The 23,904-nt window shown below is 31.1% G+C and overlaps 1 protein-coding gene across 1 annotated transcript; it reads right to left on the reverse strand.

The window, feature by feature from the left end:
• Positions 1-271: 271 nt before the first annotated feature.
• On the reverse strand, positions 272-6,170 carry LOTGIDRAFT_172219 (hypothetical protein; the record flags this gene model as incomplete). Its single annotated transcript, XM_009048804.1, has 4 exons — positions 272-313; positions 420-536; positions 4,103-4,129; positions 5,931-6,170. The coding sequence occupies 4 exons, from the start codon at positions 6,168-6,170 to the stop codon at positions 272-274; spliced, it is 426 nt and encodes a 141-aa protein (XP_009047052.1).
• Between the last annotated feature and the right edge of the window lie 17,734 nt (positions 6,171-23,904).

The following is a 23,904-nucleotide window of genomic DNA, read 5'->3' on the forward strand; positions in this document are numbered from 1 at the left end:
ACAGTACTCAGCACAATAGGGGTATAGGTTGATCATGTGAATGAATGAATGAATGAATGAATGGGGTTTAGTATGATGGATTAATATATGAATGAGGTTTATTGTCTATGTGTACACAAATGTTCAGGATTCTATGAATGATTGAGTTTTTTTATTTCTATGATACACAAGTTGAATATATTACAGAGGAAGGGTATAGGATGCTATAGATGAATTAATATATAGAGCGAATGAATGAGAATTTTTCATCACCAATATATATGGAAGTATTCTAACAATGGGATAAAAAATATGAGATGTTAAGAATCAATAACTGAAAATTATTTTATATTTGAATTGATTTTGTATGCAATCCCTTATTTTTGGTTCTTCAGTACAAAATAAGACAAATGTTGGTAAAAAAATATTGCTTGTCTTACCTTTAAAGGATATGCTATCTCGCTCTGTGTTCCTGTACCACTGTAGATTTTATCAGCGTACGCTGGATAGCGATTGGCCAATAAATCCATAAATGCTGCACGCTTATCTTCCGGGTCCTATAATAAGACAAAGAAATAAATTAATCAAAATCCAAGAGGTGAAAATGTATGGAGTTTTATATCCTATTTTCATGCAACTGATTGGGCCAGTGATGACAGAAATTGTTTTCTTCTGACAGATTTGTGACATATAGAAAGTCAGTTGTATTTTGTATTAACAAATTGAGTAAATCATAACGTTGTTTCAATTGAAAGAGTCATGTCATATCTATAGATTGCTGCAGATAAAAAAAATCTTTTAAATTGTTTGATAAAAGCAGACATTTGCATTTGAAGTCAGCAGTCGTTTCACAGGAACTAATCTATTTATAACAGAGGCACCTTTATGTTTGTATTCTTAATCCTCATCTTAACTCTTCAGATTTCATAAATTTACAGGGAATATTTTCTTTCTATTTCCATTATTCCACAAAATTACTATTACAAAATACTAACAAAGTGTTCATATTATCAACAAAGTGTTCATAATATCAACAAAGTGTTCATAATATCAACAAAGTGTTCTTAGTTCTTATTGTCAACAAAGTGTTCATATTATCAACAAAGAGTTCATGATATCAACAAAGAGTTTATAATGTCAACATAGTGTTCATAATACCAACATTCATGAAATCAACAAAATGTTCATAAATATCAACAAAGTGTTCCAGAATGTTTAAAAATGTCATTTTAACAGAATATTTCCTATTCTATTACACAAAATTGGAGTGCTGTTGAAGAAATTTAAAAAATGTAGCATGTAGATTCTAATGTTTGATAGTTTTTCAACATTCCCTTAGAAAAATGTTTCTCCTCAATTCTGATACACAATATATTCTGGAGAAATTACAAAATTTTATATTTTTCCTTCTGTATTAGATAATATCAATTCCTGGAAAACAAATGAGTGTCAGAAATTATTTGAATATCTTTCACATAAAATATTTCCAATTCAAGATGTTTTTTCCACTGCAATTGCACAATTTGTTATTCCAATTTGAACACAATATATTTATTTTTGAAAACCAATGACTAACAGAAATATCTATATATAAACCATCAGTTAACAGTGAAGTATGTTTGGTTATGTTTAATTAAAGATTTTTCTATAACCAGAAACAATACACTAATCTTTCATATTCTACGGTTAATTCAATCTGCCAAGATAACAGTCCTCCAGAATATAACAAAGATGCTATATATATATACAGCAGGGCAAACAGATATTACAAAATATAGTTTGTGCATACCTTTAATTCTCTAATACTTAATTTAATCTGCCATGACAAAGTTATCCAGAAAAAAAAAGAAACAGACCATTCTACTCCTAACTGGGCTAATGAAGACAGACAACAATATTTCCACTGAGGGAAATTATGCGCAGACAGTGGTATTAATTTACTCTATTTGATTTCCAACTGTCAATGGATCTTAAACGTGCAGAGGTCCTCAGTTTATTGTATCATCCAAATAACTGAACACATTTCCATGTCATCCTCTACTACAAAGATCACTGTTGGAGTGGAAAAATCAGAAAGTATCACCTGTGCCCGGATCAAACTCTAGACCCTCAGGTTAACAAATAGGCATCCGAGTCATTTAGAGTCATTGTGGATTTTCACTAAATGATTCAAATTCTTTAGCTTGATGCATACAACATAAAACAGCAAGTTTGGCATATCAATCTATCCCATAATATTACTCAACCCCTCATGCTTGATTTATCTTTATCACATGTAATGGTTTCTGTCAGATCGGATACTTAAAACGGCACGGAAAATCGAAAATTGATATTTGAGTCTAGCTACTAGTAGAAGGTTTCTAATTAAACTGAATGGAAAATGATGAAATGGGTCTGGTTACAATCTGATTGTAATATGCGTCTGGATAATATTTAGTGTAAAAATAAGTACTAGAAAGTTTCAAATACCTACACAATAATATTTTGAGCGTCGCATGTCTGAGGTAAAAAGATATGAGCTTTTAACTCTATTACGAAAAACTTTGCACATCTACAAAAGCTGTCGAAAATCTTTGAAACTATACAAAAGAGTGTCACACAAAATTCCAGTAAAACAAGTGATCCGATAAGAGCAAATATGCCCTGCCTCTCAAAACATAAACACAAATAGTCCACTTTAGGGCAGAAAAAATATTTCATCATTACTTAAAACTACCTTAAAAAAAAGTTTTGAATCTGCACAAATATCTTTGGTCGACTGTACAATAACATTGCACAACAAAATTTAGCCTTTACATTATAACATTATAAAACAACATATATATATACATGTAAACAATAAAAAATCAATGACATTCCAGAAAGACTAACAAGGGCAATAATGCTGGTTCAAGCTGTTGTCACTGTAGGCTGATTCATGATATGATTTTATTCATGGTCAATTGATAGGTTATTGTATTTTTATTAACTTTAATAACATGTTAATCTTTTATATGTTTGTACTTTCATTTCATTAATACATGGTAGCAACACAAGAAGATAATTTCATTGTTGTTTAATTCTTGCTCCTATTCAGTGAGTTCACTTTGCCCATGAAATTAAAGCAGCTATAAAGATGTTGTATCAGGAACACATGTCTGCAGCATGAAATGAACTATTTAGTCAAAACAGATTTTAGGTTTTAGTAAAGAATCTTTAAAATGAAGAATATTCTTGATGACTGCTAGCTCCTGTTCAAAGAGTTTGAGTCCTAGTTTTGAGAAGTAAACCCTTATTTCAACACTAGCTGTCATGATTTTTTTTCATGCATATCAGAGGTTGTGAACAAATTCCTCAAAGACTATGCTGGCAAAAAAACCTTTTATTTTTTCTTTGGCATTAAGATGACTCTATTATTTTTTTTCCAACTGAATAAGAAACATAAATAAGCACACTACCAAAAGCTCCAAGATTAAAGTTACAATAGGAGAAATCTGTACTCACATAATGTCTGTAATAGTTCCTATCATATAGACAATGTAAACTAGACATTATTCTAGCCTGATAGTCTAGCACTCAGAGAAATTTGGCAAGATTTGCAGAACCCCTGTCTGAGATGAGAACTATGTTTGTTTGTTTATCCTTCTGTTATGTCATAGTAAACAGATTCTTCAATATACCTTTAGCTTCCTTAACTAATCTATTTTTAGCTGAGAAATATCAGGTAGAGATGTGCACATTTTTATGCATTTGCATTATTCGACATAGTGGCAAATTTTGTGTCCATATATTAATCGTGGGAAAGGGTAGAAAGCTGATAATTCACAAGGCACCAACTGAGGTATTGTATTGGCTCCAAGGATGCTTCTTATGAACTTGATAACGGCATTCAATTTTGGTAAATCAAATCAGTCAATTCTGTAAATTATCTGTATTTACTAGTCAAGTCTTGTGCTATACAATGTCAGACTTTATATAATACGTCTAAGAGCTGAAGCTACAAGACAATCAACAAAATTCAAATATATATAGCCTACAACACAAGAGACGTTAGAAAAGAGTTGCACACCTTTATTATATAATTATTGTTTTCAGACCTTGAATATATGTTTTTACTCTGGTTTGAAATCTAACACAGGTTTACCTGTTGTAATATTATACAGTTGCACACCTGAATGAATGAATGAATGTTACTTTATTATAGTATGAAATTGAACCCATTTTTTACTATTGCAATATACAATAGTGAAATAATATATAATGATTGAATATGAATATATGAAAGAATATACACTAGAACATGTAACTGCACATAACCCTCATATATACTTTCTTATGGGAGTGAAAGAAAAGAAAGAGTGAAATGTAACTGAAAGATTCCCTAATCCACCATACCACATTGTAAAACCAGTCGGTTTTTATTTAAAGATGGTTTTCCTTATTTTTTAAGTGTCAAATCGAGCAAACTATTTGATTTATTCGGTGTTTCTGATGAATTATCATGTATTCTTAATCATATCATTTTGTTCTTATTGCATATAATTAAAATTTTCAACCAATCATAAATTAATGTCCATGTATGCACATTCTGATCTTTCTTGATTGGCCACACATTGGAATTCTGCTGGTAATTTTCTTCTAATTTAGCTAATTATGAATTAATTATGTACATGTGATACAAACTGGTATTTTTCCAAGTCACTAGAAAACTCTACTTCTATTCATATAAGTATTAGCATTTTCATTAATGAAAATAAGGGAACCCATCTTTAAATTAGTGTTCAAATAACTTTTGATATAGTAAGGGACAGAACTCTGTAATTAAATTATTAACATAATTAAATCTGTAAGTAGTAAGTTTTATGTTTTACATCTTACTTTTCTGTTTCTTTTTTGGGTTGAAATGAGACGACAGAAAGAAATATCTATTATTATACAAGAATTACAAGTTAAGATGATCCTGTCTACCAGCCGATCCTAGGTTAAACACCACTCAGAATACATCACTAAATAAAGATACAAAAGTCAGAATACATCAAAATAAAGAAACACCTGTCAGAATACATCACTAAATAAAGATACATCAGTCAGAATACATCACTATATAAAGATACACCAGTCAGAATACATCACTAAATAAAGATACAAGGGATACATAAGGTAGAGATTAGTAGCAAGGGTGGATGATAATTGTGTTGTTGTAATAGAGTAAATATTTACTATGTTGTATATCATGAGACTAATTAGCATCTTAGTGATCTTTTAATTAGTCATCTTCATTAACACAACATCGTTGCTGATTTTTGTTATGATTTTCTTTTGACGTATCTTCTTGTTAAGAGTGCGCTCTGCCAGGCCACGTTCCTCATAAATCATTAAGAATTTTTCTAGATAGTGGTATTTGAGAAATACAAAGGACAGAATCTACCAGGGAGATTTTTTGAGGAACCGGGCCCAGATAGCCGTATTAATGGTTCTCAAAAGCTGTATTAATGGTTCTCAAATTAAATGGAGTTTTTTCATCCTATCTTTCCTATCTCTCTTCTTACTTCAGGCACTGTCCATACAATGTGCACTAAGGGCAATTTGATAAAAACCGACAGGAAATAAAACACACTTCCAAAGTTTAATTTTTTCCCAATACACTAGGATTAACTTACTCCTTCAATATTTCTAATTGTCTAATGGGCCACAGCTTGGTGCTTTTAAGCTGTAAGTGTTGGAGAAAGGTGAGCCACTATAATTCCTGTACATAGCAATTACCTCAATGTTTTCTATACAGTATAAAATAAGAACTAACAAGCAAGAAACTAGTGACAGTTCTAATTCTCTCAGCATTCAGGAAACGACAGCAAAAAACTAGAGTATAGTGAAAACTGATGAGCTTCATTATTATATTTTGAAGATTGATGAAAAGGTTGTTAATGGCATGCATCAGATACAAAAAAACACCAAATAAGGAGATTCATTACCTGGTGCAGAAGAAGTTGATATCCATGAGGTCGTCGTGACCTGACATGGGAATTGGGTTTTTTAAGTATTCCTTTTAATGGCGTAGTTTCAGTAGGTGGCGCTGCTTGTATTCTTACACTTTGAAAATGAGGTCGTGTCTGTTGCCGTCGGGGACGAGGCGCTTGAATCGTTTGTGTCGTTCTGCTGGTTCGTTCAACTGGTGCCGGCATTCCAAAACACCAAAAACACCGATCAGTCATTTTCATCAGCTGGTCCCAGATCGACATTGATTATCCCCCTTGACAAACTTCCACCCTTTAATCACATGACTAATTTTTATCCAATCAGAACAGACTTGATGAAATTGGACCAAAAAGATAATGTTATGTCACATGATCATCCTGATTACAGTAAATTTAAGTCACATGACTACTTTTTATCCAATCATTAACACTCCAGCAAAAAAATTAATTTTCTATCCCATGGTCAATGTTTATTTTGACAGGATGTTACGTCACGAGTCATTCTTATCCAATCAGAACAGACTTGATAAATGCAAAAAATTTCAATCACTTAATCGTTGTTAACAATTATCAAAGTTTCATCCAATCATAACAGAATTAACTTTGAAAAAAATTCAACGAAAATAGTTTACGATGACAAGGAGTCATATGACGAAGTTAAGAAAAAAATCTTTAAAAAATCTCAATTTATAGTTTGGTCTATTGTTTTCTATTTAATGCTGTAAACAAATTTTACCGCGTAATGTCACAATTCAACAAATATTAATGAAATCTATCTATAAATCTCAATATTTAAAAAGTATTCGGTTTATTTTTGTCCTTGTCACATCACACTTGGTAATGAAACAACACATCCAATGAAGTGATACGGAAGTCAAGTGTCAGAATATGGTAAATAAATTGTCCTTCACAAGCTATTTCTATAAAACAAAAAATAGTTCAACTGGTACATTGATAAATCAAAGAATATAGTTTTTACTCCACTGCAGTTTTTATTTTATATACTATTCTGGAATTTACAAACAATCCTTGAATATTCAAAATTATTTATTTCTATACAATATTCCATCATCAGCCACATAATCCATCTTTTAACAATATTCTGTACTATCATTCTTTACTTTTATAACATCTTAAACAGGTTTCAACTTGTTCTGATATTCAGTTTATCATTCTTAGATCCATTTTACACTTTAATTCCACATCTGAAGAGTCAGCACAGTCACCTCCTAAATTAATATTACTATATCACTTTAATATCCAGCTTTATTACAGTCCAGTATGTTGTTATTAGTTTTAAAAATTCTTTCTACTAGATTACTCAATACTAGAATATACAATATTAATGACTTCAATGCATTTTAATCATTTCAATGTGTCAGTGTCATATTTTTCGAATAATTAAAGTCAGTTGCAGTCTGTTACGAACTACTTAGATTTCCATTTAATATCTCTTTCTAAATCTGCAAATATTTCAATTGATTCAATAGTGTAATAAATAATAAAGGCACAGGAACCAAAAAGGGATATAATCTTCCAAATATTTGCCTTATCTTCTTAAAGAGTTCTGGTTTTTCTTCAATTGATCAAGACATAGACTATAAATTCTGAAGTATGATATTAACAGCTTGAATTGAGATGTATCATCAGCTAAATGACTATATAACTTTAAGGCATAAAGCACGAATGACCCTCCTTGTTTCACAAAAGTTTCAACTTTGATAGAATAAAATGTCCTAGCAATGCAAAGTCCTCAAAACTCAATACATTTCATAAAGCAATAACACAAACTTTATTTATAAAAAAAAGTTCAAAAACAAAACAATTGCTATCCAGTTTCCTTTCCAAATGACACACTATTTTTCTACTTGAAGGTAGGAAAAAATGAAATATGTGAACCACTCTGTACAACACACATTCTATCTAAAACACTTAAATCCTTCAGTATACAACAGACACATCAAATATCAACTACAAACTCAACTAGAACATTATAACTCAATCAACAAACATATCAGTAATTGACAACAGTCAATGAGGCACAAATACACTGACCCTGGATTCAAAATCCTAACACAATCAGAAAAAATATGGTTAATGACAATTTTGGATCAATCAATAAAATATAAGTATTAGCTGGCATTTTGACCAGCTGACCCTATAATGGACTGGCACTGGATTCAATATATTCCTGTATGAAAATATATAAATCAATTTTCAAGTCCAAAATTTCACACAACAAACTGTCATTGACCAAGCAACCTATCAGTGAAAATCTGCTGTGTACAAATGGTTACTATTCAGCATGAGTATTGAGAACTAATCCAGGGATTATACAACTACAATAACTAGAGATAAATTATCCCAGCAGGGCAATATCAGACTTATAATGCCCGGTCAATAATTAACACTGACATATTAATACAGAAAGTGACCTGAATTCTGAGATCAATACCAAATTGGACAACAAGGATGGTCATTTCATTTTCTGTCATCCTATTGTCATAACATCTGCATTGTCTGAACACACAATAGATAACTCCATCTCAACATATCCAAAGATATCAGCTGACTCAAGAGATGGATTTAATATAAATTGAAAAGATCCAACTTCTGCTACCATCTCACAATGTTGAATACCAACAAAATACAGAAATAAATCTTTATAATAATCCCTAAGTGATGCTAAACGTTCAATATCAGTTCTGCCTGAAGGCATTATAACAGTCCTTATTATCTTGGCCCCATATTGCACTGATTATAGGGTTTCAACATGACTTTCTAGGACTGAAAAGAACCAGTCCAGCTGATGTCAATCAGGAGGTACTGTTAGTTATTGATTGATGTTGCCAGAACAGAATTCTAAATTATTAAACTTGTTCTCTACCAATTCTAAAGAACAAAATTAAAGAAATTAGTAAATAATTCAAATGGTTAAGTAACAAAAATAAAGAAATATCAATGTCAAACTAACCTAACCACTAACTTCACAAAATATAAACTAATCACACTGTAAACCACTGTTTTAAACAAAGATTACATGTTTTTATCAAGAGGATTAACCATGTCACTTCCTGTCTCTACCTACAAACACTTTGTTACACATTTTAAGGTGAATATCACATCTTTCTGTCATAATTATCAAGATAATATGTAAATTGCATTGAAAGTTCCACCTCCTACTTTATTGCTCATCATTGAGCTAATGGAATGGAATTTCCAGCCTCCTGTATTTCATGATTCACAACCTCCTGTATTTTATGATTCTCCCTTTCCTTACAGATCTGCCAATCGTAACGTAAATCGGAGCCTCATCACAATGGTCAAGGTGTTATATCTTCATCTTATACCTTGACAGCAATGGCCTACTTTGTTTCACAGTCAACAGTTTGATTGGCTTGTATGCCAGCAAATACATGTATAACCATTTCAAATAATCTTTCAGTCAGTGACTCAGATTGGCTGAATTTGCTAGCAAAAATATAATCAAATTCCATGAAACAAGAAAGTGGTCTATTGCAGTCAAGGTATAAGATAAAGACGTAATACATTGACCTTGTGAAGATGCCCCTATTTGTGAAACTAAACTGAGACAATTTTTCTATAAATAAAATCATCACATTTTTAACGTTCAATCAGAGACAAAAAATAAGACTTCAAAAAATACTCCAAGTTTCTAACTGTAAACTATATAAACCTGGAAATATTAGATAGCTCTAATTATAAAACTGCAAAATTGCAATGTCTGTTTATAATTTGTATCAAATAAAATCTGAGAAACCATTCGTTCTCTACTTTATAGTATTATTATTCAATGTCTTCCCATAGTCTGGTTTATTTATAAAATCTACAGACAATCCATTGTTTATAGTTTCTGCTGCAGGAGTATTGGCAAACTTTCAGACACAATAAAACATGCTGATATTAGTAAAATTTTAGAAAAAACACTGACAATTTTAATCTGATAATATAAACCCTCTACTATATCCAACATAATCCAAACACCAAATAACATAAACCCTCTACTATTTCCAACATAATCCAAACACCAAATAATGTAAACCGTCTACTATTTCCAACATAATCCAAGCACCAAATAACATAAACCCTCTACTATTTCCAACATAATCCAAGCACCAAATAACATAAACCCTCTACTATTTCCAACAGAATCCAAACACAAAATAATGTAAACCATCTACTATTTCCAACATAATCCAAGCACCAAATAATATAAACCCTCTACTATTTCCAACATAATTCAAGCACCAAATAATATAAATACTCTACTATTTCCAACATAATCCAAGCACCAAATAATATTAACACTCTACTATTTCCAACATTATCCAAGCACCAAATAATAAAAATACTCAACACTCAATTATGTCCAACATAATTAAAGCATTAAAATAGTAACTCACTATAACATCAACTCTCTACAATGTCCAACATAATCCAAGCATCCAATAACATAAGACCCTTACTATTCCAAACATAATCCAATAACATAAAACTTCTACTATTACCAACATAATAAAGATAGCAATTCACAACAACAAACATAAACTTTCGTTAATTTGAAGACATAACCTACTATTGTATAATAAATCATATTTTGATCTGAATATTGTAATAACCATTGATTGATGAGAAGGTCAATTAACATCACAAGAAACTTAAAATGGAGACAATCTTCTATATGACAAATCAATCGTGCAAAATTTCACAAGATGACAAATATAACTGGTTATAACTTGCATACAATAAATATATATGTGGAGACACATATGAAATTTCGCTTTCACCTTGATAAGAAAATTGTTTATATTAAGGACATTTTTTAAATCAATTTAAGGTGCAAATTTTTAAGTGATATTAAACAGATAAGTAGCTTGCCAGGCAAGGTTACCTATACCCACTACCAGTTGTCAGAATGATAACAAAATCTTTAGAGGCTTAATAATAATTTTCAAAAAATCTTAAAATCATCTATAAGTCAAGGCAAAAACCTGAAACAGTTCAGCAAATTAACATTAAATTCAAACATGAATAATGTCTCATTGCTGTACACACAATTGCAATAACTCTGAAACTGTTCATCTGATTATTACTAACTAGTTTCATCAAGATTGGATAAAACCTGTAGTCTCTATCGTGCCTGCGAGCCAAATTTGATGCGTTTTTACTAAGTCAAGGGAAATAACTCTGAAACCGTTCATCCAATTATTACCAATTTCGATCTTGACCGAGATCTCATCAATATATAGATGCATACCAAATTTCATCAAGATCTGATAAAGATTGTAGTCTCTACAAGACAAATTTGACGCGTTTTTGCTAAGTCAAGTTCATGTGGGCATATAAAAATGCTATAGTACAATAAGGGAATTTATGCTCTTTTCAAGTGCACACTTCACTCAATGATAATAAAAACCATCATGACACCACGGGGCTGTCAATGTTACTCTCTCCACAAAAACAACAAGAAGTTTATCATCAAGATCTCAAACTGGCCATTGGAGCTTTACTGCAACTAAATTGAAATCAGAGCATACTATGAAATCATATCATCATATACCACAAATATTGATACAGAGTAAAGCTGACCACTGTCAATATTTCACCAAATCTAGTCACCAATAATCTCTCAATATTTCTCCATCCCCTTATCAGAAATCAATATATTATCTATATAATTAGGCCATCATTAATGCCGGTAATCTGGAAAACTTGATTTATAATTCTGAATCAAGATATAAAATATAAAGATTAAAAAAATTTATAATAAGGATAACATCCTGTCTACACGATGGTCCTTTCGCAGGTTATCTGCACCCGTTTGTAGCTATGTGTGCCAGTCAAGATTACATGAGTTGGTTTTGTTTAAGCATCTGGACAATTACTGATGATCTCTTTTGTACAAAAATCAGTATAGTTAATCATCTTAAATTGACAATAATGTATTATGTGGTACCACTGCTGTATTACCCAATACACAATGTAATTTGAATCTGGTCTATAAGATGATCAGATCTTTATTTAAAAAATAATGTGATATTGACTTTATAACTAAGTTATTGAACTAGCTTCTGTATTTAGAAGCAAATTATCACCTAATATAACCTGAAGGCACTATAATATAACTCTTCTGTTAGATTATACACAATAGCTTCACTTGTAAGATGCACCATACATTTTGGCTTCAATTTAAAGAGCATTGTCACGTCTTTGTCACTATTCTAAATTCACAATCCAATCACACTGACAAAAAACATCACACCAAATTAGAACAAACTGATTGACTTAGAAAAATATAAAGTTTAGACAAACTTGACATATTCAGAACATCCTGGCTTAATCTATCCAAAATACTTTTCTAATATCACAATCTAACTTCACTAACAAAACCTTATTTCATCAGAATATAACACAATTAGTCAAACTCAAGAAAAATTACATTGAATTAAGATAGGAGATATATCAAAACTTAGACATACAATTCAACATTTGGCAGTATTTATAAATTCCTCAAATTATTCTCTCTAAAAACACAGTAGTCTATACTGTATTCACATTTCAATCAGCAGGCTACTGATGCTTTCATTTGGTATTTATGATTTCCTCTATACTTTTAAATGGATCCTATTTTCTTTTTTGATTTCCAACTGTCAAGCCATTATTATTGTCACAAGCAAACCCAGTTGAAGAAGATATTTTTTATATGATATATTGATTGTAATTCTATATAGTATATGATATATGCTTTTAATTCCATGAAATATCATGAAATGTCAAACCCTTTTTACATGTTTTACCACTAATTTCCATGCTGTCACTTTACACTTTACCTTGAAAAAATCATTCACAAAATACTTAAAGCAAATCGACAGCAGAAACCAAAATGTGAACAAAAACTTTACCAAAATTCCAGGGAATGTCAAGCTGAGTTAAACTATGGATTTCCAAGATTCAAATTTCCACTGACATCTTTGTAACTTCAAATAAAAAAAATCAAAAGATGTCGAACCTTGTTGATTATTCACTGACACAAATTATACATTTACAATTTATACCAAATTTCCTAAATTACGGAAAATAACTCCATGCAAAACACGAACACAAATTGGTAGCAAATATCAAACCTCTTTTAAATCAAGTTGAGGTGTCAAACCTTGCTGACTTTCACTGTCAGAAATTTGAACCACAAAATTATTTTCCTAAAATTTCAACCACAATTAACTGTAGCAGACACAAAATGTGACAATGAATTAATGGCGAGATCCCTGAAATGTCAAACCTTTTTCACAATTCCCACTGTCATTGTCACCTTTGAAAAATCAGTCCAGAAATACGGAACATATTTCCACATGAAACTGTAGCAGACGCGAAAACATGAACACAAATTAAAAGGATAATTTGCACAGTGACATCTGGTGGTGAAATAACAAAAGAGAAATTCTCCTACACTCTATCACAATGGTTGCAGCAGACGACAAAAAAAATCAATTAAAGATCTTGAAATAGGTTGGAATCAGCACATCTGGCCATCAAATAACGGAACGAGTTTTTAAATTCCACTATCGTGTCATCATGGTCTGTGTCAATGTATTCAGAACCCGGCCTCGTCGCGAGACTATTAACAGATCAATGCCAGACTACAAGACTTGATCGTTGAGTTCTTTATGGGGAATGGACATTACTAGCTGGCTGCATTAAAATGGCCTCGTTAGCTGGACACTGCTAGTTGACATCTTAATGGCAAGCCATCTATTAGACATTGCAGAAACGTAAAATGAAATTGTGGACAATGCTTGCTGCTTTTAGAAATCGACCTAGAATTTGGTCTTTTTCTCTAAGGCATTGAAGGATCATGAAAATGACATTTTAAAGTGGACATTGCTAGTTGTCATCCTAAAAAAAATGTAGCTATCTTAGTAAATAGAAGTAACCCATCCATTAGATATTGTAGAGACATTAAATATTAAATGGACACTGCTTTTAGAAATCAACCATGAATTTTGTCATTTTCTCCAAGACATTGAAGGATCATAAAAATTATATTGCAAAGTGGACATCTCTAGTTGACAGATTTTTAGACTCTGCGAGAATAACACATGGTGTCATTAAACAAAAGGACACTGCAAGTAAAATGGCACAGAGGTTGAATTTTCTTCCTTTTTTTTGGAGATTTTAGAAATATTTATTGGCATTATTAAAACAAAGCTGCTTATATACTACAAATAATAGTTTTTATATAACACATATGACATTTTGCTATCAATTTGTTATCAAATACCTTGGTGACAATTTATCATCTTTTTTCAGTTTTCAACTCTAAAGCTTTGTATTTTTTTTTCTCTTTTGATAAATGAGAAATGTGTTGATTGTATAGATGAGCATAAAATATTTGTGCATATTAGGATACAATTCCCACCATATCTGATTTTTTTATGTGTATTGGGAACACTGATCACATCATACACCATTCCAATTTTCAATCAGACATCTGCGGTTCCTGCAATTTTATTATGACTATGTGTTTGTTGATGTGACTTATCACAAAATATGCTTTACCACATACGGCCATTCGCAATTAGTGTTTATTAATACCTAACATACCAAAATAATATAGTGACTGCTCATATGAATATGTTTTGAACTGCATCTGGATTTGCAGAAATATATTTTCTCTTGTTTATTATCAAGTCCTTATCAAAATCAGATACATAATCAAGTCCATATTTAGATGTTTAATGTATTTAACCTTGAAGCTCTAAAGCAACGTAAACAGACTGTAATTAGAGTCTGAATAATAAAGACAATAAATCCTAATTATATTATCAGTGCTAGGTATTATCCTACACTATTGGAAAATGATAGGACAGTAAGTCACGTTCATCGTAAATAAAGCCAATAAAAAATGATACCTACACCCAAACTTACTCAAATGATTGGTAGGTTCTAAATGTAGGTTTACCACCTACTTTTTGATCCAGCTCTTTTTTAGCTTTCGATTATGAAGAAGGGCAATGACATACAGTGTACAGTGAGGTAAAAATTGCCAAGACAATGTTCAGAGATATTGAATCATGAGAAAACAACCATCACCAAGAACCCTTCACATACTTTTCTAGGATGAATATGAAAATTTTGGGCCCAAACAGAAAATCAATCGAGAATAATTTATCTTTTCTGCGACTTAGAAAATACTCAATTATTTTTGTTTACCCAGCAGTCTTAATGCTAAAATGTAAAAATGTTTTGGATCAACCGAATTGGCCGTTTGTAGTTCGAAAAGCAATCAAATCAAAAATCCTTATCCAATCTGAATGCTAATTTCTCCAAAAAATGCTTACAATCAAATTTTGTAACAAGTTTGATTCTTTCAAAAAAAAATTTGCTTTATTCTATATTTAAAGAATTGTTTAGAAACAGGTGTCAGATCTTGTTTGTTTTGTGTTATTGTTGGGGTAGTTCCACTCGTCATCCATGATCCAAGGAAATTCCTATATAAGATGTTAATTGGGATTATATTTTAAGAGCAGGTTGACGTATATCTATTAGCTGATAATGAACCTCTAATTATCACGACAACCAGCTAATCACCATGCCAGTATAAAGTACAATATGGCATTGTTATATTAATCAGAAAATAACCAGCATTAATTATTGTTCTGATAATGACCAACAGACATAATGCACCGATTCTAGGTCATATTTCCTTGGAACTCAGTCACATTTGCTAGTCATATCTAACACGACTTTTAGAAAAGATATCATCCTGTATACTTCTAGCTTAAGTACCTTTAACCAGAAAAGCCCAATGACTTTAATTTAAGTTTTACTGCAATAAGTTCTCTAGAGTGTTTGAACAAGCCTCTCAATTCTACAGAGATGCCAGATTAGATCATCCTTTTCCAATCATCAACAATTCCTCTAATTCTAATCTTACAATCTATATATCAAATTCTTTGAATTCATTAAAAAAAACATGACCCTTTGAACACTGTATGCGTGAATAATATAAATTTCATGACAATAACTCACTGGTTTATATTTATGTAATAATTATGTGGCCAGAAGAGCAACTACTCTTGTTGAAGGTTTATGATGTTTTTACAAATAGTGCTTTTTTATATTGTCAAATTGAAATATTATAACAGAACTTGAAATATGTTGTTACTCGGACTTTCACTTTGTGTGATCTTCAGATCTTCAGTTATATAATTCACATATTGAACACTATTGTAAGAGTGAAAATATCTTGTTATTGTAACGTCAAATTGTAATAAAGAAAGACCATTATTGCTTCAATAGAAGTAAATCTCATTGGAAAAAACCTAATACCCCTCGCAGGAACAAAGCAGGAAGTCTAAACTATCAGGAATCATCATGCCATTGGTACCATTACTTAATTAATATTAGTCATACTAATGTCTTGTTGTCATGGTACTACTTCCAGGGAGTCAAAGACTATTCCCTAGAAATGGAGCCTTATAGTAGTTAATTCCCACTTGTATGGTTTCATGTAAATTGTAGTAGTATATCAAAAATTTCAATGTTTTTTTTTACAAACTCTGATGTACATATAATTTATGACATAAAATACCACAATGATCAAATTTTGAAAAATAATTTAATGAAACATTTAAAGTGCAAAAATTAAGGAAATTTCCTTGACTTTCAGGGCACTACACATGAAATTTGCTGAAAATTTTACACAACCTAAAACAGAAAAAAAGAAAACTCAAAAAACATTCTGAATGAAAATTCATCATTTTCTGGTAGATTTTTCATTATCATAATCTGTGTTTTGATATTCCCACAGGTAAAGTTTACAGAAACTATCGTTCATTTCCAACAATTTGTTTAATATTCAGAATACATTGTTCATCCAATCCCAGATGGAAACATTGAAAAATCGTTTCAAAGAAACAGGAATTGAGTATCACAGACGTGACTTATTCCAAATCCATTGAAAGGTTCAAAGTTTACTTAGATATTAATAAAATTCTGACTTTCAGCACATATCTTCCCTCCCAATTATTAAAAATCATACAAAGTAAATTAATTCATGTATGATTTCCTGTTAACTTAAGAGCCCGAAGCTTTATGATAGCAGGTCAAGATGATGCCTTCAGATTTTCCAACCAGTTTCACCTCTGTCAGTGATGCAGATCGTAGGGTTATGTTGTTCGGATGGAACAATAAACTGTAGCCTGTGTGCAACAAGCTGTGCACATTAAGAAACCTTCACTGTTGAAAGCCTAATGAAAATAGGTATACCTCTGTCTTGCCAAATTTCACTCATTGCATACTGCATTGTCTCACAGATCTTCTATTAGCCACTTATGTGCAGGACATAAAACTGCATTTAATTCTGATCCTAGAAATTACCTACAACCATTTAAACATCTATCAAAGAGTGAGCAAGTTTCAAAAATACTATACAAGACAAAATCATACATAATCAGAGTGTTTGGCATAATTTAGTATTTGTTAAGCCCAACTAGAATATGAGTTAAGGGCTAGTGTTATTATTTAGATATATGTAGACTCATATTTCAATACTTTTAATCTTTAATAAAAGATCTTCACACCAACCATTTCTTCTCATTGTGTTAAGGGAGTTGGAGGGGGACGCAAATAAATATCTTTCATTGTGAATGAAGAAAGAATCAATCAAGAAATGCCATTAAAAACTAAATCATACAAAATAGATTTACTTTAAGAAAGTTGGTCATTGTCAATGAAATGGAAATCAATCAAGACTATGAAGGGTTACAATGTAGAACAATGTTGGTTGAGTGTCCAGTCTATTGGTCAACTAATTAAATTCTACTCCCCCTGTTTAACCATTACTGATTCTTTATACGACTGGACATTCAAAACTACTGGACAACCGAGTCTTTATACCAATTATTGATCATTTATAGTACTGGACTTTCAAAAACTACTAGACTATGGAAGGACTGGATAACCGATAGCAACTAAAATCACAATCAAATCTGTCATCGAATTTCTATTTAAAAGAGAATTCACTTTCAGAAGAGACTAGATGATTGAGCCTTAGATAATCTTGAATAGATTCTTTTCAATTATTATAAGCCTTAATACCTGGATTACCATAAGGTAGAAGAATCATGCTTATTGTTGAAGAGACTGGACAATTAAAGGTTAGTCAATCTCAGAAACTTTTCTGTGACAATAAAAAAAGATGACTTGACAACTTGGCATTTAAGCCTTCACAAAACTCAGATTCTTTTCAATAGCTTATTGGTAAAGTACATAACGGTTCCTGACAATGTCAACAATAACAGTACTGGACGATAATGTCTTAATCAAACAAAATGTTTGGACAATCAATGATTATTGGAGAAATTTTTGTTCGTTCGTTTAATTCTATTAGTCATGCAAATCTAATAATTAGACAATTTGATTATTAGACATAGAACTCTACAGCCTTATTCGCCAAATATTAACAAAAACAAAAAACAGAATTTAGGAAAATACTGTAATTTGAAAGCAAATTAGCATTTTAAGTTGAGATTTTGTGAATAAGACCTTTGATTATAAACAAATCTTAATTCATACCATTGGTATTCCAAAATTCCAGGGATATTACAGATGGAGGATATCTACAAGATGGGGAATCTCAGAATTCATTTTGAATATTGACAATTTACATTTTATTTGCGACTCTCAAAATTTGTATTTGACTGATGACTTTTGTTAACCAACTGTTAAAATTTGATAGCAACGGAAATTATTTGAATAGGACTTAAAGAGGATTACATTTTCACAGGTCAACATTTTATTGTCAACCAACATTTTAATAAATCATGGAGTCGTCCCAGTTTGACCTTCACCTTTGTTGACTCAAGGATTTAAAGATCGGATGAGAAATTAGAAGTATTCTTGGTCAGAGGAAACAAATGAATAGAAAAAAAGTTTAAGAGAAAATTAAATAGGGGTTTCATATTCTACTGTTCTGTATCTGTTGGGCAAATGAAAGCTATGGGTCGTATTATTTTTACACCTTTCAGTGGCAATGAGATAAACTGTTTTAACTTTTTGGGGTTAGGGTATTGTAATGCAGTGGGTAATATGCGACATTTTCGAAAGCAGCAGTTTGTTGATATGTTACATGACCACCAAGCAACAAATAAATAGCACATTGTCCTCTGAACACCAGATGTTAGATGGAAGCTCACCGGGAGATTATTTAATACAATATTAATGTATTTCCCTCGACAATGGTTCTTATTACCCTAATTCAGACCCTCAATTCCCTAAACAGAACTTAAAATTCTCTGAAGGTCAATTAAACTATAGGGAAGGTCAGAATTATTTCAGTTAAATGCATTGGAAGTCAGAAATGTTATCCCAAAGGTCATCAGTGTAATTTCAAGGTCATCAATTTAAGGTTAAAGGTCATCAATTTAAGGTTAAAGGTCATCATTTTGATTAATAAATTTTTTATTCTTATGCCTCTCTTCAGAAGCATCTTAAGATTAAGAAAATTGTGAACTACAGTACACGGATTGTTTGGTTTAATGGCAGAGATAAATAATTACCCATCAGGTTTTAAGACACCAAAAATCAAATGTAGTAATTTTTTTTTTAACATTATGTCATAAATTTTAATATTTTTACTATCGTTTGTTTGTCCATAAGCTGATATTATTTTTCAGATTGTGAAAAAAAAATCTTATAAAGAATCACCTTGGATGTACAAATGAGTTCTGCATGAACTGATATCCTAAGTTGAAAGTTTAAGCTGCAAGGCTCAAGGTGTTGTACTTGACCACTGTTTTTGGTCAGTTCTATTTTATCTAATGTCAATATTTTGGTTTGCCAAGAAATGTTAAAAATGTAGCCCTTGAACCCTATGTAAATAGATAATTACTGTAACGAGGGTCAGAAAAGATGACAGGTAAAGCAAATCCTGACCATTTGGCTCAACTGGTCATGCATTTCAGCAGTTCAATTCATCTAACTCTTCAATCTAAAACACCTTAAGTTTCACATCTCATTAGAATATGCACAATTCAATATGATATCTCTTCCAGAATGCTTTAATTTGAAAATGTTTTATCTCTGGGTTACTAAGTAGGTTTGTAAGCAGGCCCCTGACACCAATGAGCACTATGCTCTGAAAGAGGAAACCAGGTTGAAATTCTTAAGTACTATCAAGTTAATTTGTTACTGAAGAATCAATCAGTTGAAAGATCCCAAGAAATTATCATGAACAATGCTGGATCAAACTCCAGATTGCTAGGAAATTAGCAAACTCTTCACTATCAACTCATGAGCCTCATCCAAAACCTCCAGCACTGACAAAAGGTAACCAGGTGAAAATCTGAAGGTTTCATGAAGACCAATGGAGGATCAAATACTGGATCTCAAGAATTAGAGAGCAAGCTCTGAACTTGCTTAACCCTGGAGATGAAAATACCAACTTAATCAATGCAACATTAAACCCCAGACCTCCAGGATAGAGAGCCAGCTTTGTCTTCAAAAAAGAAACAAATCAAAGTTATCCATCTTACCGTGAGTAAGGAAATCAAGTCATCCAATTTCAATTTAATTTGTTTCATTCTTCTTGAGATTCAATCATTCATTCAAAAACTCATAATGCACATAAAAATTTTAATTAATCCTGAAATGTCATCTTTTGACTTAGTACGGCCAAATTTTAGCAAAAATCAAGGATATATCTACTCCAAGGAAAGATAGCGACATGCCATGTCAATTGCTAGCGTCCATATTTAAAGACTCAATATTAGTTTAACCTGCAACCTAACTGTCCTTAAAATGGAGCTGGTCAAATTTGCCCCATTAGACCTGTTGAATTAGCTTGAAGTGCCCTTTTAAAGGAAGAACCAAGTTTCACAAAGATCACAAATTTACTCCACAATATCTATTATATTATGAATACAAATGGCAAATGGGAGAATGTGCTGAATTACTTGGTGCATGCTGAAACTGTGATAAGAAGTTATTGTTAAGGTGGAAATGATAAAAGTCACACTTTTGTTTAAAAGTTAAGAGGAAATGAAGTTTTTTAAATTAACCTATCTGTTTGCTAAGGTTAAGATCTTGTGGAATTTTGGATCGCCAAATGCAACATTTATGATTCATTTTTTGTGGGATTGTCACATTAATATTTTGTGTATCAACAAAACCTCTCAAACATGATCTAACACTTGTCAATCCAGCTTAGAAACCAGATAATAAATCTTGATTTTTTTAGATGGTTGTATCTTAATTATGATCTTTGGTTTCTAAACTTAGAACCAGATACAACCAGTCCATTAAAAAAAACCTTCAAAAACACTGATAATCCTGCAAATAGTAAAGAGGACAATGTGGCAGATCAGAAAATCCTCAAGACGTTTAACTTCAGTAAACAAACATGATACAGAAACTTCGACCAAAATAAATTCACTTTTTTTCAAAAAATTTGTCTGCTAAGATCTATATTTGGTGTAGGGCATCATGACATTACATCTTTTTTTCAAAGCGAACTCAACAAGGTTTCATAATATTCCCCTTGACTATATAAATCATGTCTGGATTTGACTAGTAGACTTGTTTACCTAGACTTAATTTGATCAGGTATCACAGGAATATATATAATGAAATGAGTTTTAAATGAGTTTCTTCAGCTTCTGGGCTAATGATGATAGGTAATGGTAAACATGAAGTCAAATATTACCATATGATAATCTTATGATTTTTTAATGATTTGGGTTGAACAAATACAAATTCACTTTCAAACAAAATTTTCATACAGAAGAGCTAAACTCCAACAATATTAGCATCTAGAGGTCTTCTGGCCAAATAAATATTTTGTACAAAATTTTTGTCAAAATAAATGAATATTTGACGACGAAAAATGTTGAAAAATCAAAAACATTTTCCTGTAAAGAGCCATTAACTCTACCAATATTAGCATCGTAATGACTTTTTTTTCAATATTTGTTGGCATTTCTTAAAGATGGGTTCCCTTATAATATTCATTTATGAAAATGAAAATGCTAATACTTATATAAATAGAAAGTAGAGGTGTTCTAATTACTTATATACCAGTTTGTCTGACATGTCTGTAATTAATTCATAATTAGCTAAATTAGAAGAGAATTACCAGCAAAGAGACAGATCAAGAAAGGTCAAAAAGTTTTTTTTTGTTTATCCAGACTGTACATACATGGACATTTATGATTGGTTAAAACTCTTAATTATATGCAATAATAACATAATAATATGATTAAGAATACATGATAAATCATTAGTAAAACCAATTAATCAAATAGTTTGCTTAATATGAAGCATAAAACTAAGGAAACCCTTCCTTAAAATTCAAAGAAAAAAAATAGAAAAATAACTTTATTAATATTCAATGACAAAAAAGGTTGCAGAATTGAAAAAAAAATTCCCTTTAGAAGATCTTAAGGACTTTTTCTTCTTTTCTGTGAAAATTTTCCAGTAATATTAACACCACTTGTCAAGACATGTCAAACACACGTGTGTAAATAACAAGGAGAACTGGGTCAGAATCAGGAATGGGGTCAACGAAAATAAGGGTCACTGAAAAGGGGTCATGAAAATTCCATGACTAACTGATGACTAATCTAAGACAAAAAAAAAAATTCCGATGGATATAAAAAGAGTAATGTATCGTAACTTGATTAAAGAAAAGACAAATTAAGGGAAGAAATTATAATCACCACAAATGATATCTAATTCCTTTAATCTTGTAACGGTTCATTTAAGTTAAAGATAATCAATGTCAAAAGATCAAATTGGATGCAAATAAATCAAATATATTAATTACTAACATTAGGAATATCTTCATATGCAAACCATAAATTTCATTTAGAGAAAATTATAAAAAAAGAAACCAAATGGCCACAAATAATGAAGTTTCATTATGAATATGAATCACAAACATTAATCAAAGAACACCTTTATTTAAAAAAAAAACCCTAAATTTGTCATAAATCTTGCAAGACCAAATAGTTTGAACGGACAATAAACCAAGGTTCTGCGAGCTACAGACCTTACCAACTGGACCTGTACAACTGGAATCCCAAAACAATTTTCACTTACAAACCCTAATCAAAAGATCACATAAAAAATAAATATCATAAAAACATTAAGTATACTGGGTGGTTCTAAATTAGAGCCCCCTCCCCCACAGCCTTAACTAAAATAGATATAGACAAAAGTGATTCTGAACAGGTATTTATTTTCTAGTTTCTAGTGGGTATCTATTATTTTCTGTGGCTTCCATCTGCCTGTACCATTCTTTAAGGGGATCTAATTTAAAAAAAACTTTACTTGCAATCTTGAGAGATATCTTGAACATTTTTTAAGACATTTCACAAACATATTGAATACATGTAGTAGCCAAATGTTTAGAGCTGACTCTGGGCATCTTTGATGTTTAGTAAAAAGGGCTCCATGTGATGTTTGTCAATAAAACCTAAAGAACATTAACAATCATCATCATAAATCAATACTAAATTATATGCTTCATGAACAATCATCAAACAATAACTAAATGGATGTTTGTAATGATGGCCGCCATAATTTACGGTAATTTGTCTTGGTAATCATCCACTGGAACTATTAATTGCAGTGAGGTCCCAGTTCTGTTTGACCAATATGATTCATACAGCGCTTATACTTTGATTGTTATTGGAAAATGTCCTAACCAAGGTTTATCAGGTTGTAAAGAAAAGGCTGAAAATGAATTGAAATATTTTCGGACTAATCAAATGAAGTTTTTTCTGCTCTTAATTAAGCTAATGAAATGAAGTTTTACATATAATTTTTCTGCTCTTAATTAAGCTAATGAAATAAAGTTTTACATATAATTTTTCTGCCCTTAATTAAGCTAATGAAATGAAGTTTTACATATAATTTTTCTGCTCTTAATTAAGCTAGTGAAATGAAGTTT

This window comes from Lottia gigantea (assembly GCF_000327385.1).
Source record: "Lottia gigantea unplaced genomic scaffold LOTGIsca_129, whole genome shotgun sequence".
NCBI lineage: Eukaryota > Metazoa > Mollusca > Gastropoda > Lottiidae > Lottia > Lottia gigantea.